At 39.0% G+C, this 14,461-nt stretch overlaps 1 protein-coding gene across 1 annotated transcript in view; it reads left to right on the forward strand.

Moving 5' to 3' along the window:
* The window catches only part of TOX4 (TOX high mobility group box family member 4), a 40,017-nt gene that overhangs the window by 11,602 nt on the left and 13,954 nt on the right, over positions 1 to 14,461 (forward strand). The window contains exons 2-3 of the mRNA XM_006883291.1: positions 12,576 to 12,594; positions 12,806 to 12,874. Of these exons, the coding sequence (XP_006883353.1) occupies positions 12,576 to 12,594; positions 12,806 to 12,874 (88 nt within the window). The remainder of the gene's footprint in view (positions 1 to 12,575; positions 12,595 to 12,805; positions 12,875 to 14,461) is intronic.

The raw sequence follows: 14,461 nt of genomic DNA on the forward strand, positions 1-14,461 counted from the left end.
TTTGTTCTTGTCCAAATGCCACAGTGCTTGTCAAAGCCAGTTCTGATTAATCTTCTTTGTCAGTGTATCCTTTGCCATTCCCTATCACTCCTCCAAGGAGCATCTTGATTATACGTCCTCCAAGGCAGAGTTGTTTGCTCTTTTGACAATCCATGGGATATTCAGTACTCTTCTGTAACACCACAATTCAAAGGCATTGATTTTTCTTCAGCCTCCTTTGTTCTTTGTTCAACTTCCGGATGATGCATAGAAAGTAATTGAAAATATCATTACATGGATCAGGCACATCTTTAAACTGACATCCCTGCTCTTTATTTAGTACTTTGGAGAGGACCTTGACAGCAGGTTTTCTCAATACCACCCATCTTCTGATTCTTGACTGCTGTTATGAAGGGTGCTGATTGTGAATTCAAATAAAATGAAATCACTGACTAGTTCAGTCCTTTCTCCATCTATCATGATGTTCTCTATTGGTTCAGGGGTAAACAGATTTTTGTTTTCTTGATCTTAAGATTAACCCAGGTCAAAGGATGTAGTCTTTTATTTCCTGCAGTAAGTGCTTCAAGACTTATTCACTTTATGAAAGCAAGATTGTATTTTATGAGGAGTAATGTGGCATCAGGATTGAAGAAGACTCATCAACATCCTGTATTAATAAGATAATACAACTCTGCTTGCTGAAATTGAGGAAGACCTGAAACACTTGCTGCAGAAGGTCAAGGACTGAACATGGATTGAAGCTCAACATCAAGGAAATCAAAGATTCTCACCACTGGGCCAATTGGCAGCATCATGATAGATGGAAAAGAGATTAAGATTGTTAACAGCTTCAGCTTGAATGGTTCCACAATCAACACTTTTGGTACTAGCAGCTAGGAAATCAAAACACGAGCTGCATTGGGAAAATCTGTTGTCAAGGACCTCTCCAGAATGCTGAAGAGTAATGATGTCAGTCTAGAGACTGATCCTGGCCATGGTCTTCACAATTACTTGCTATGCATCAGAGAGCTGGACAATGACTAAGGGTGATAGAAAAAGAATTGATGTATTTGATTTGTGGTGTTGGAGAAGAGTACTGAACATACCATGGACTTCTAAGAGAACAAACAGGTTTGTCCTGGAGAGGGTGAAATCAGGCTACTTCTTGTAGGAAAGGATTTTGAAGCTCCATCTCACATACTTTGGGCATGTGGCCAGTAGAGACCAGTCCTTGGAGAGGGACATCATGCTTGGAAGGGTGAGGGGACAGCGCAGGAGAGGAAGACCCCAGATGAGATGGACTGACATAATAACTGGGGCAATGGGATTAGGTAAGTTGGAGTCAGTGAGTCTAGCTCAGGATAGGGCAGGGTTCAGAGCTATTGTACATAAGGTCAATATGAGTTGCAGGTGACTCGATGGCACATAACAACAACAACAACTGCATGGCTGGAAAAGATACCTTACTGGTATTACAGATAAAAAAAGTACATAAGAGGTTAGGTAACAGGGATGCCTAGCATTTTAGAAACAGCACATAAATTAATGTTGAGATAGTTCACATTATCATCAGATCATGATAGTGTTATCAGTATTTCTACATATAATATTAGCTACATTTTTGTAGCTAATTTACTTTGACAAAAATGAACTACTTTCAAAAATCAATGTAGAAGAGGAAATGAGAGCTGTTAGTAGGTGCCATCAAGTTGACTACAATTCATAGCAACCCTATGAACAACAGATCTAAACTTTGCCCTGTCCTGTGCCATCCTTATAATATCTGCCATGCTTAAGCCCATTGTTACAGTCACTGTGTCAGTTCATCTCCTTCAGTGTCATCCTCTTTTGCTGACCCCTACCTTTCCCAGGATGATATCTTTTTCCAAGGACTGAACCCTCCTGATAATACACCCAAAGTATATAAGACAAAGTTTAACTAACTTTTCTTCTAAGGAATATCCTGGTTTCACTTCCTCCAAAACAGATTTGTTTGTTCTTTTGTCACAGTATATTCAATATTCTTCACCAATAGTACTATTTTATGGTATTGATTCTTCTTTGTTTGTCTTCATTAATTGCCTATGTTTGGACTTATACAAAGCAATTGAAAAGACCATGGCTTGGATCAAGGGCACTTAACTCTTTAAATTAACATCCTTGCTCATCCTTGAGAATGTGCAATCTCATCCTGTAAAGATTTAGAGCCTCAGAAAATCTGCTGGAGGCTCAGCTATGAATCAGTTCCAACTCAACAGCACATGACAACAACATACCTGATATGGAGCACGATAACTGTGTTGAAGCTGGAATGGTGTTGAGTATCCTCTAACCATATGGTCAGGGGGTTGAAGTTATCATACTTATAGCAAAAAAGTAGATCAGAAGCCTACTTCAAATGGCCAAAGCCACTCCAAATGTATGGGAAAGTGGGAAAGCTAGGTGCCAAAACAAAAGTCTTAGGCCATTTGGTGTTACCATTCTCAACAGAATCAGTAGGTAGAAAAGAAATATTTAGAAAACATAGCCAAGCGTCTTGCCTATAGATCTGCCTCATGTCATAATGTCTTACACCAGCAGCACTCCAGCTGCTCTCATGTAGTAGGAACAGGTGACAGAATCGAAAGATTTTTTACCTACACTTTCTCACCAACATGACAACAATTAATTCTAACTAAAGCAGGCTATTCCTATAAAATTGGCCTGATTACATGCCCTTCTTATACAAAAGACTTTTAAAAAGAAAAAAACCAAGTAAAAAACTTCCATTAGGAAAACAAAATTGGGAAAAGGAACATGACTGTCCAGAGAAACATCTAAGTGGGAAATCAATGTTTTTCAATAGAAGGGCTACTGATATTTTTAGTGGACAGATTCTTCCTCCTGTAGGATTATTAAATAAAGTATGGTGTTTAGTGTACCTAATTTCTAGTCACTAAATTCTAGTAAGACCTCACATTCCATGTTATAATTAATGAGATTCTCAAATATGTTCCCAGTATACCCTTGGTGTTAGGTGCCACTGAGTCAAGTACAACCCAGAGTGACCCTGCAAACAATAAACCTGAACCTTGTCCTATCCTATGCCATCATCATCATCTCTGATGCACTTGAGCCATTTGCTGCTGTAACTGTGTCAATCCATCTCATTGAGGGACTTCCTTTCTTTCATTCACCCTCCATCTTTCCAAGTATGCTATCCCTATCCAAGGGATAGCCTGTCCCAAGAGGAAACAATGAAAATAGAAGTAGAATCTGCAAGTATGTTGTACTTTTCAATCCCAAACATAATGCTAAACACAGTACATAAATGTTTTTATTCCTGTTGGGGTGCTGGAGAAGAGTACTGAATATAACTTGGACTACCAAGAGAACTAACAGGTCTGCCTGGAGAGTGTGAAACCAGGCTGCTCCTTGAAGGCAAAGATTTTGAAGCTCTATCTCACATATTTGGGGCATGTTGTCAGGGGGACTAGACCTTGGAGAAGGACATGGTGCTTGGAAGGGAGGAGGGTGGAAGGGTGGAAAGGAAGACCCTGGAAGAGATGGATTGATAAGTAACTAAGGTAATAGAGTTAGGTGTGTTGGAGAAAATGAGATTGGCTCAGGATAGGACACGGTCCAGAACTATTGCACATAGGGTCACTATGAGTCGCAAGCAACTTGGTGACACATAACAATACAACAAAGTATTTCTATATTTATTCCATTCCCAGAAAAGCTGATCTAAAAGAATGTGGCAATTATTTAAAAATATCATTAATATTACATGCAAGTAAAACCTTGCTGAAGTCTATTTTTTAAAATGCCTGGCAAAGTACATTGAAAAGCAGCCAGAAATTCAAGTTAGATTTAGAAGTAGTTTTCGCATGAATAATATCATTGCTGATGGCAAATGAGATTTGACTAAAAGAAGAGAGTATCAGAAGGATGTTTATTTGTTTTATTGACTGTGAAAAGGCATTTGACTGATGGATCTTAACAAATTATCAGTAAAATTGAGAAGAATGGGAATCTCAGAACCCTTAATTGTGCTCATGAAAAACCTAGACCTAGACCAAGAAGCTACAGTCCAAAAAGACCAAAAGAACACTGAATGGTTTAAAGTCAAGAAATGTGCGTTTCAGGACTGTATCCTTTCTTCAAATGTATTCAAGCTGTATGCTGAGCAAATCATTCAAGAAGCTGGACTATATGAAGAAGAATGTGGCATCAGGATTGAAGGAAAACTTATCAATAACCTGCATTATGCAGATGACACAATCTTGGTTGCTGAAAATGAAGAGGACCTGAAGCAATCATTGAAGAATATCAATGGGTCACGCATGGGTTCCTTGTTTTTCAGTGCTGCATAATATTCCATTATGTGAATATGCCATAGTTTTTCTTATTCATTTGTTGATGGGCACTTGAGTTACTTCCATCTCTTTGCTATTGTGAATAATGCAGCAATAAACATTGTTGTGCATACATCTGTCTGAGTTGTGGCTCTGATTTCTTTAGGATATATTGCTTTTAGTGGAATTGATGGGTCAAATGACGTTTCTATTTCCAACTTTCTGATAAAGTTCTGAATCTCTTAAAAACTTCAAAATAAGTAGTGCCACAACATTCTGAAAGCTAGTATCTTTTTTGAATTCAACAAAGAGTAATCTCAAAACAAATATTACAAAGGAATAGAAAAGTTTGCACACATATTTATGTTTTTATAATAAAGAAAAAGCTAAAAATACTAGGTTAGTTGAATCACAAATTTATTTTCAGAAAACAACTATGAGATATCATTTCACCCCAGTCAAAATAGCAAAATTTAACAGAACAGCAAGCAACAATTGCTGGCGAGGTTGTGGAGAAACTGGAACCCTGATTCACTGTTGGTGGGAGTGTAAAATGGTGCAACCCCTGTGGAAAGCAGTATGGCGCTTTCTCAAAAAGTTGCAAATAGAGATACCATTTGACCCAGCAATTCCACTACTGGGAATATACCCTGAAGAGACCATAGCTGACATCCAAGCAGATATATGCACACCCATGTTTATTGCAGCTTTGTTCACAATAGCAAGGAGTTGGAAACAACCTAAGTGCCCATCAACAAACGAATGGCTAGAGAAGCTGTGGTATATTCGCACAATGGAATACTATGCTGCATTAAAAAACAAGGAACTCATGCAATATTATTCAAAATGGTTGACTCTGGAGAACATTATGCTGAGTGAAATATCCCAGTCACAAAAGGACAAATATTACATGATGCCACTGTTGTAGAATGGGACTGTCCTTGGGGTTGGGGAGAGACTGAGTAAGATGGGTTCAATAATGTATACTGCACTGAAACAGAGGAGGGAGAGAACCGTTTAAAAGAGAGATGTAACTGGGTATTTCTGTCATCACAGGAGACTAGAGCGAGGGCTGCATGGTGGAGGGGACCTGGGGGAGGGTTTGTAAAACAATGAAAGAATCTTTTCTTTTACTTTTCCATAATTTTTGGACTCATGTACTTATAACTTGTTAGTCAAATTTGTGTCTTCTAGGTTGCAACACCCCCATGATACATCTTGAAGGATATGTACATGTACAGCCAAGCACAATCAGTAAGAGTGCATCTGAATTCCAAAGTCAGTCTCCATAGTAGTCTATGTGTTTCCTACTGCCAAGGGGGCCCTTTAGAGTGGTGAGAGAGGATCTTCACCCTGAAACCCACAGCGTCCCTTTTCAGCAGGAAGTAGCTAAGAGAATACACCGTCCCCTTTTCCTTATGACTCAGGGTGAAGTCTCTCTCAGGGAGGAGTGATGGGGAATGGCAAAGGATACACTGACAAAGAAGATTAATCAGAACTGGCTTTGACAGGCACTGTGGCATTTGGACAAGAACAAACTGGGAGGAGGGTAGAGAGAATGGTGCAGCGATGAATGAGTGGAAGCCCAAAATCTCTGTAAATGTTTATGAAAATTAATAAAATATAATTATAGAAAAAAAATTTATTTTCAGACCATGTGCTTCTTAAGGATGTGTAAAGAGTAGTGGCTCTTGACTTCCTCACTTCATGATCCAACCATGTGTCATGTTACCACTTACAGGGGAGGAAAAGGGAAAAGCTAGCTAGCCAATACAAAAACTCTTAGGACTATGACCATTCCACTAATGGGCACTCACTGGAGTTTTCTCTTGGCATCAAAACATACCTTTTTTATTATTCTTATTATTTACAATGGTAACAGTTAAGTTAGGGAGCTTTGGTGGCCTAGTGGCCAGAAGCTGCACTGCATTCCCAGAGGTACACAGTACGAATCCACCAGATGCTCTGCTGGAAAGGAGGGGCAATCTCCTCCTTTATCAGTCAGATCTGATTTGATGGTACACACACAAAAAAATAATAAAATAAAAAAGACTATTTTTTTAAAAAAGTTAAGTTACAGAGGAAGATTTTCATTTTTATCAGTATTGATACCTTTCCACCAACTCAGAATTTGTCACATGACCTAGTTAGGTAGTCCAACTTCTGTTTGTGAAAATTAAAAATTAATGATAATAAAAGGAAAATTGAATACTTACTTGGGCTGAAAATGAATAATGTTAACCTCTGTGTTTAAATAATATCTAAAACCAAACCCAACCTACTGCTGCTGTCAAGTTGATCCTGACTTATAGCAGTCCTCCTTCAGGTTCCCAGGTCAATAAATCTTTACTGAATAATACTGTGCATCTTCTCCTTGCGGAATAGCTGGTGCATTCAAATCGCTGATCTTTCAATTAGCAGCCCAACACTGTAATGCATTTCATCACCGTGGGTCATTTCCTAGACAATATTGTTGTTATTAGGTGCAGTCAAGTGCAAGGATGAAGACTCATAGCAACACTATGAACAAGAGATTGAAACCTATTCTGAACCATCCTCACATCTCCATCATGCTTAGGTTCATTTCTTTAGTAAAAAATATGTTTAGGCCAATCCATTTCTTTCTGGGTCTTCCTCTTTCACTAACTCTACTTTTCCCAGCATGATGCTCTTACCCCCACACCCTTCCCCCTTGAGCTCTAATAGTCTATTTTGTAGGGAATAGTGTCACTAACCCAAAGACTACAGCTCTCTGGTAATTTGAATCCACCAATAACTTTGCAGGAGAAAGATGAACAATCTTTTTCTCATGTAATTTAAACCTTCAGAAATGTGTTAGGGTTCAGCTATGAATTGGTTCTGACTAGATGTAATGAGTTGAGTTGCCACCTCCTTACAATATGTCCCTAATATCTGAAATTAAGTTTCACCATCTTTGCATCTAAGGAGCAAGGGAAAAAACTGGCAGTTGTTTTTTTTTTTTTAAATATACGAACTTTTTCAATTAACAAAGAATATTAACTCTTAAGTTTTATTTAGGGGGTGAAATCTAGAGAGAACCATGGTTAAATGGGGAAGATTTGGAAGTTTTAAAAGTATCTGGTTAGTTTGGAAACAGATACTCAATACAGCAAGCATAAGCAAACTGACTTTTGCTTCCTGACTAACCCATAGTGGACACTTTCACATTTTTTTCACCACTTAAAGATTCTGCTTCTAGGTATGCCTGGCATCTGTCTCTATGTCAACCCCACAGCACTTTCCTACAGAATCAATGCCTCTTTATAAGTTTACATCACTTGATAAGAATAGAGTACCTAGTAAACAAGATAAGAAAGATTTTATGTTACTTGTGCTTAGTTATGAATCTGTAAGAATAGTTTCATATCTTTGATGTGGTGAAACTCATGTGAAATCTTCCAATACAGGTTAGTAAAGAAGTACAAATCAGCCTGTGCTCGCTTTGCTTAACTGCATATACTATCCTTGTTAGTACAATCATTATTATAAATGTTAAGTGATTTGTGTTTCTATTCATGTTAGGACAACCCAATATGGTAAGATGAAAACTCTAAATGGTAGGGGAAAATTTATTAAAATGCTTGGAAATACAACCAATAACAAATCTAGGGAATATATTGAAGTTTTAGGTGATTAAGCAGTACACACAAAAAATGGTAACCTTATAGATCACTGAAAAAAATACTCAGTGCCTTCTAGAGGAAGATGTCTGGCCCTGCGAACAATCTAGTGTGTGTGTGTACGTGCACATGCTGGGGTGAGATGGGGAAAGGGGAGAAAGAAAAAAAAAAAGAGGATTTAGAGGATTTATCACTTGGGCATTGCTTGTAGATAGAAGGTCTCTGGCAATTTTAATTCACCAGCTTTTCAGTGAGAGAAAGATGGGCAGTCTCCTCCTGTGGAATTTACAGCCTCAGAAACCTAATGGAAGGTCAGCTATGAGTGGCTTCCAACTTTGCAGTCGTGGGAAAGTATTGTTTATCAGATTCTAAAATATGTATAACATTTGACCAAAAAATATCTATTTGAGAGCATATATATTTCACAGAAATATTTTGTCCCAGTATCCCTGACTGGCAATTTTATTTGTTTTCAATCAGAGTTGACTACACAGGTTGGTTTTTTCCAAAAGTAAACCGTCCCTAATCTGTCTTAATTTGGTCCTCTATGGGTGACCCTCTCTTATACTTGAAATCCTGGTAGTGTGGCTTTCAATATCACAGCAATATGTAAACCAATCCAGAATGACAAACTGAAAGACAATTGGTGGCTAAGCCCTTTACTGCTGCCTGTTAGGTCCAAATAATTCTGTGTTCCTTAAAGTTTCTTTACATTCCTTCTTAAAAATAAAATGTGTTTAGGTGATAGTGACCTAGAGTTATGAAGCTATAACCTTGAAAAATAGTTTTTCTATCCATTGCATTAGCCCTCACTGGGGACATGGTCTTTAACTACCTCAACTGTGGACACATGATCTTGTGGACACAATCATCAACAGCTGTGAGCCCAATAGAAGCAAGAGCACGTTCCATGCTGTGGCAAGACTATCGTAAGGTGTAGCCGGAGATGGAGGCAAAGTTAAAGGTTTTGCTTCTGGACCACTGATTGAAGAGCTGACTTGTGACTGCTATGAAACAAAGCTTGTTGGACGAGTGAAGAAACCAGAGGTTTATTTGTGCTGCTAAACTGAATCTAGACTTTGACTTGTTGATTGAGAAGCTGTCTGTACTAATTGAGGAATTGTGTCTTGGTGTTGTCAGTCTGTCTTGGGGCTACTGTTCACTAAACCTATACATTATGTGATAATTTTTGTCACATCCCCTCCAATCTATTTCCCTAATAAACCCTGAAATTATGAGTAATGCTTGTGAGTCAATTTTCAACCAACACTGAAAATTATTTCTAGCAATAGAAGCAGGAGCTTGGGGGGTGACATGTCTGTCCATGTAACTATTTGGTACTATAGATTTAATTGATGGGTACAGTTCCTCATTATGAAGCTGTAGAAGTAAGACTTGGTCTTGCCTATGTTACCGCTGCTCCTTTCACAGGAGTAAAATAAAAAAAGCAGATTTGAGACTAAAATTAATTAAAAGTCACATTAAAAAGTGAGTAAAATTTGAGTAAAAACCATGGTAATTTAGTCAGCTTCAACTATAGACACCCTCCATAGCATTCCAGGCTATCAATTTCACAGCAGGAGACTGTTTGTATATTACACACTACACCACCAGGGTTCCTTTTAATATTATTAGGTAGCATTTAGTTTTGTAACTTTAAAAATATATTTAAAAATTTGAAAATATCTCCTGGTAACTTTTTGAAGTTACTCTCTAGTTCTACTATGTAAACCAGTATTTCTCTTGATTGCAATTGTAGAACTTTTTGAAAAAAGAACTTTTCTAAGAAATGAGTTCTCAAGAATTATGTGATATGGTCATTAATTCTCAAGTTAATCAGAAAATAGCTTCCCTCATAGTACTTTGGAAAGCAAGACTTTTGGTTTACGCAACATTCCTCTTGTCTCAAGATAATGCCAGACTAAAAATAAAAACTGAAGAACATTCACATTAAAAATACCTGGCCATCTGATTTCAGTGTCTATAAATAAAGTTTTATTGGAACACGGGGAAAAAAATACCTGGCCATAAGTCAGGAAATTTGCCTTTATTTCTATTATGGATTCTGATTTGCAAGTAAGAAAGAGTAGTATTACATCTTATGCTAAAGGGCTGAGGAGTACATGTTCCATGTCTCACTAGTATGGACAATATACACCAAATACGCCCACCATAAGATGCTGTAGTTAATAAGGAAGATGTAAGAATCACTGTCAGGAAAGTCTTTTGCGTAGTTCATAGAGAATTGCTCTGTTAAAATAAAGGTAATTGTGTACCATGGCAGCTTTAAATGCACCAATGGCTCCATGGGACAAAGATTAACAAAATCCTTTGTGATTTGTTATTGTTGTTATGTGCTGTCAAGTCACTTGCAACTCATAGCGACCCAATGTACAACAGTCCTAAACCCTGCTCTATCCTATGCCAACTTTATTGTCTCTGACACACCTACTCCCCAGTCACGGAATCAATCCACCTCATTGATGGTCTTCCTCTGTTGTGCTGTATTCTCCACCCTCACAAGCATCACGTCCCTCTCCAGTGACTGGCCTCTCCTTGTAACATATCCAAAGCATCTCAGGCAAAGCTTAAGAATTCTTGCCTCCAAAGAGCAGCCTGGTTTCACCCTCTCTAGGACAAAACTGTTTTTTCTCCTAGCTGTCATGTATTCAACTGTGAGTCAGTTCTAAATTGATGGCAGTGAAGTTTGTTTTGTTTCTATTTTCTCTGGCAGAGCATCTGGTGGATTCGAACCGTGCGCCTCTGGGATTGCAGTTGCAGCTCCTTGCCACTAGGCCACCAGAGCTCCCCTGAAGGTGATTTTTTTAAACCATTCAAATGTTGGAGAAGGTGTGGTGATATAGAAATTCTTATACATTGTTGGTGGGATTATAAAATGGTACAACCCCTCTGGAAGGCAGTTTGACATTTCTCAAAAACCTGAACATAGAAATTCAATATGACCCCGTTATTCCCCTGCTTGAAATATGGCCGAGAAAATTAGGATGGAGGCACACGCGTAGACTTGTACATCAGTGTTTACAACAGCGTTATTCTCCATCACAAGAGCATGGAAACAACTCATTTATCCAACCGCAATGGAATGGATTGAGAAATTATGGTACATTCACACGATGTAATACTATGCAGCACACAGGAGCAATGATTTTGTAAATCACTATCTTGGGAGGGATTGCAGAGTATTATGCTAAGTGAACTAACTCAGTCTCATAAGGACAAAAAACTGTAAAAGACCATTATTGTAGAATATGTATGAGAATCCAAGGGGAGGTGGGGGAGGGGGGAAGTGGAGGGGTGAGGATGGGCAGGTGGGGTGGGGAGTTAAACATAGGGTCGCACAATTTGATAGGAGGAGGGAGGGATAGGTAAAGGAAATGGGAAAGATCCGTTGTGAAAAAAACAATGTATATGAACTTTGTAAATAATCCAGTATAAATTAAAAAAAATATTTTAAATTAAAAAAGCCCCTAAACAATAACAAAATAAGCCATCCAAAAACTTCTGGGAAATACAACATAAAGTTATTTTAACAGCTGGGGGAGGGGAACCCACAAAACCCAAAATGTGTATAAATTATTGAACAGAAAACAAATATGCTCTGTAAACTTTCACCCAAACCGCAATAAAAAGAAAGATTACTTTATAAAGAAGTAAGTGCCAGTAAGAACTGCCCCATAGCTGACCCTCCAGGCGATATTCAGAGGCTGTAAATCAGATTTAATAAATCAGAGTAGATTGCCCATTTTTCTGCAGAGCATCTAGTGGATTAGAATCTCGTGTTTCTGGGATAGCAGGGTAGCTCAGAACACTTGACTCTCCTCTCATTGGATTAACTACTTTTGAAAATCTGGAGCGTCAACTGCGGGTCAGTTCCTACTTGACTGTACCCCAAAAGGACAACTAGAAAAAGAATACTTTCGATAGTTAAGACTTTAGAAAAGAAAGCTTCTGTCTTCCTTTATACAGTTTCCTCTCTCTATGCACTTAGGAGAGGGAGTCTTGGCTGTCTAGCGGATAGGGATTTGCACTGCTTCATCTAAAAAACGGTACCTAGATTGATCTTACTTTTGGCGGTTCTAAACCAACCTCCTCCTGTGAAGTTTACAACCTTTAAATACCTTTTGGAGGATCACCTATGAGTTAGTGGACGATAATGAAGTTGAACTTGACCTACATGCACTGACAGACATGCGTTTTCGTGCATTTTTTTCTACCCTACAACTCTGTTTTGGTACAGAGGACAGAACTCTCAAACGTGCTCTGTCAAGTTTTTAAACTTGACATCTCATTTTCTACTTTTGTTTCTTGCCACTTTAGACTCCCTGATCCAGTCACTTTAAGCCACTTTCTGCTTTTCCCCTGTGGCCTGGTTTCTACTCTGCAATGCCTCTTTTGCTCGTGAGAGCTGGTAGCACGGGGACGCCTCGGGCACTTTACGTGCCATTACCCCACCCGGCTCCAGAGGGCGAGCGTCGGCCTCTAAATCCGCTAGGATTTACACATACCGGCTCTGAATTGCGCAGCGCTGCGCGTCCTTACGGAAGTGACGCGAGTTCCGGGTCCAGTAGGGGCAGTGGGAGCGATGAGACATTGCTAGCGGATGTTTGAAAATGGAGGTAGGAATTTGAGCTCCGGGAAGGCTGGCGAGAGAATGCGGCCAAAGGGGTGGAATCGGAGGCGAGAAGCGAGACGGCTGAGGGTGGGAAGGAGCGAGACAGACGGGCTTGGGGACTATTGTCATCGGGTCGGGGTCAATCAGAGTCTGTCGCTGCAAGCTAGCTCCCTGCTCCCCTTTAACTTAGCCCGGCGGCTTCTTTTGGTTTCTAGTTTCCCGGAGGAAGTGACAATTACCTGACGATCACAGGACCCTCGCACCCGTTCCTGTCTGGGGCCGAGGTGAGTGAGAGCTGCGGGAGGCGGCCTAGGGCGCCGTGGAGGCGGGGCGGGCGAGAGACCAAGGCCCAGGAGATGGGCACCCGGCGGCCACGATCAGTGTTTGGAGAAAGGTGGCAGCTGTTTCTGGAGCTGTGCCTGGTTGGGGTGGGTCCGGGGAACTGCTGTCATCAGAAAAAACAACAGGATATTGACAAGAAATCATCTATTTAAGGAGGAGATAGGGATTGAAAAGCCCTGTGGAATTGTCTCATTTTCTTTAGGAATTAAAATCTTTAGCTCTAGAAATAGGGGTAAGGAGGAGTTTACCTAGATAGGAACTCTGTTGAACGGGTCTTTCTCCTCCCGCTTTGCTCATTGATGTAACAAAAAAAAAGAGAAGACATGTTCACATATAGCACCAGCTTGTTTTGCTAGTGACGAGAGAAAAGGAAATAGCTTCCAGAGCACATGAAGGGAGCTGGGTACATCATCTTTTTCTGCTTGCAGGTGACTCAGAGTCTGGGCGGAATGCATCATCTTTGTATGTCAACTATCAAGTGACTTTAATAATACGGTGGCTTGTGATATTGGGGAAATAATTGTTATGGTGAAGTCTTCAAGTATTAGTGGGGTGCTTTTCGTTGAAATAGTGTCAATATAGAGATTGTGGAATATCGCCACTTATACAAAGCAGAAGAGAAAAGATGGAACAGATAAATTTTTCATTTTCAGTCTTCGAGAATGTGTGAAGTAATGAACCTTTTATATCTTTTAAAGATTGCCCATAGTGGTGTGAATTTTTTACGTCCATCTTTTTTATCAAGAATTTTCAGTTGCTGTTGGATGGATTTATTTTCTAATCTTAAAATTCTAATAGATGAGCTTTAATTTGACATCAAGCAGTTGGTAGGATGATTGGGTTTGTTTTTTTTTTAACTTTAGACTTTTTCACCAGAAGAAAAAGTGAACCAAATAAACAATACACAACAAAATTATCTTAGTCTTAGTACCAGTTTCTTCTGCATGTGGTCTTTACCATTTTAATTTCATTTTTTTGAGCGCTATCAATATAGAATTGGACTCATCCATGTAAAAGTACATTTCATAACTAAAAATAAGTAATTTTCCATTTTACCCCCTCTTCTTACTCTTCTGCTGCTTTTATGAATGGTATAGCCAGGAGATAACTATATAAGTGGCTTCTTTGTGCAACATCAAGAAACTTCTAGGTTTAAGTATGGAGGTTTTTGTTTTTTAACAAATCCCTGACTAATCTTGCACTATGCTTACAATTTTACTGTGCTTAATTAAGCCCACAGTTGTAACCACTAGTCAATCCATCTCATTGAGGGTCTTTGTGTTTCTAACTTTACACTTTTCTAAGTATTATGGCCTTTCCTAGAGACTGACTCCTCCTGATAACAGGTCCAGAGGTTGTGAGATGAAGTCTTTCTAGCCTGCAAGGAACTTTCAAACTACTTATTATTATTTTTTTTAAAGTTGTATTTTCTTTTTTCAAATAAGCCATTTTATTTTATTTATATTTAGTGTTGTTGTTGTTGTTGTGTACTCTAAGAAGAGAACCAACCCATTGCTGACCCTCCAGCT

Source organism: Elephantulus edwardii, unplaced genomic scaffold (genome assembly GCF_000299155.1).
Source record: "Elephantulus edwardii isolate Elephantulus edwardi_28Jun2011 unplaced genomic scaffold, EleEdw1.0 scaffold00026, whole genome shotgun sequence".
Lineage (NCBI taxonomy): Eukaryota > Metazoa > Chordata > Mammalia > Macroscelidea > Macroscelididae > Elephantulus > Elephantulus edwardii.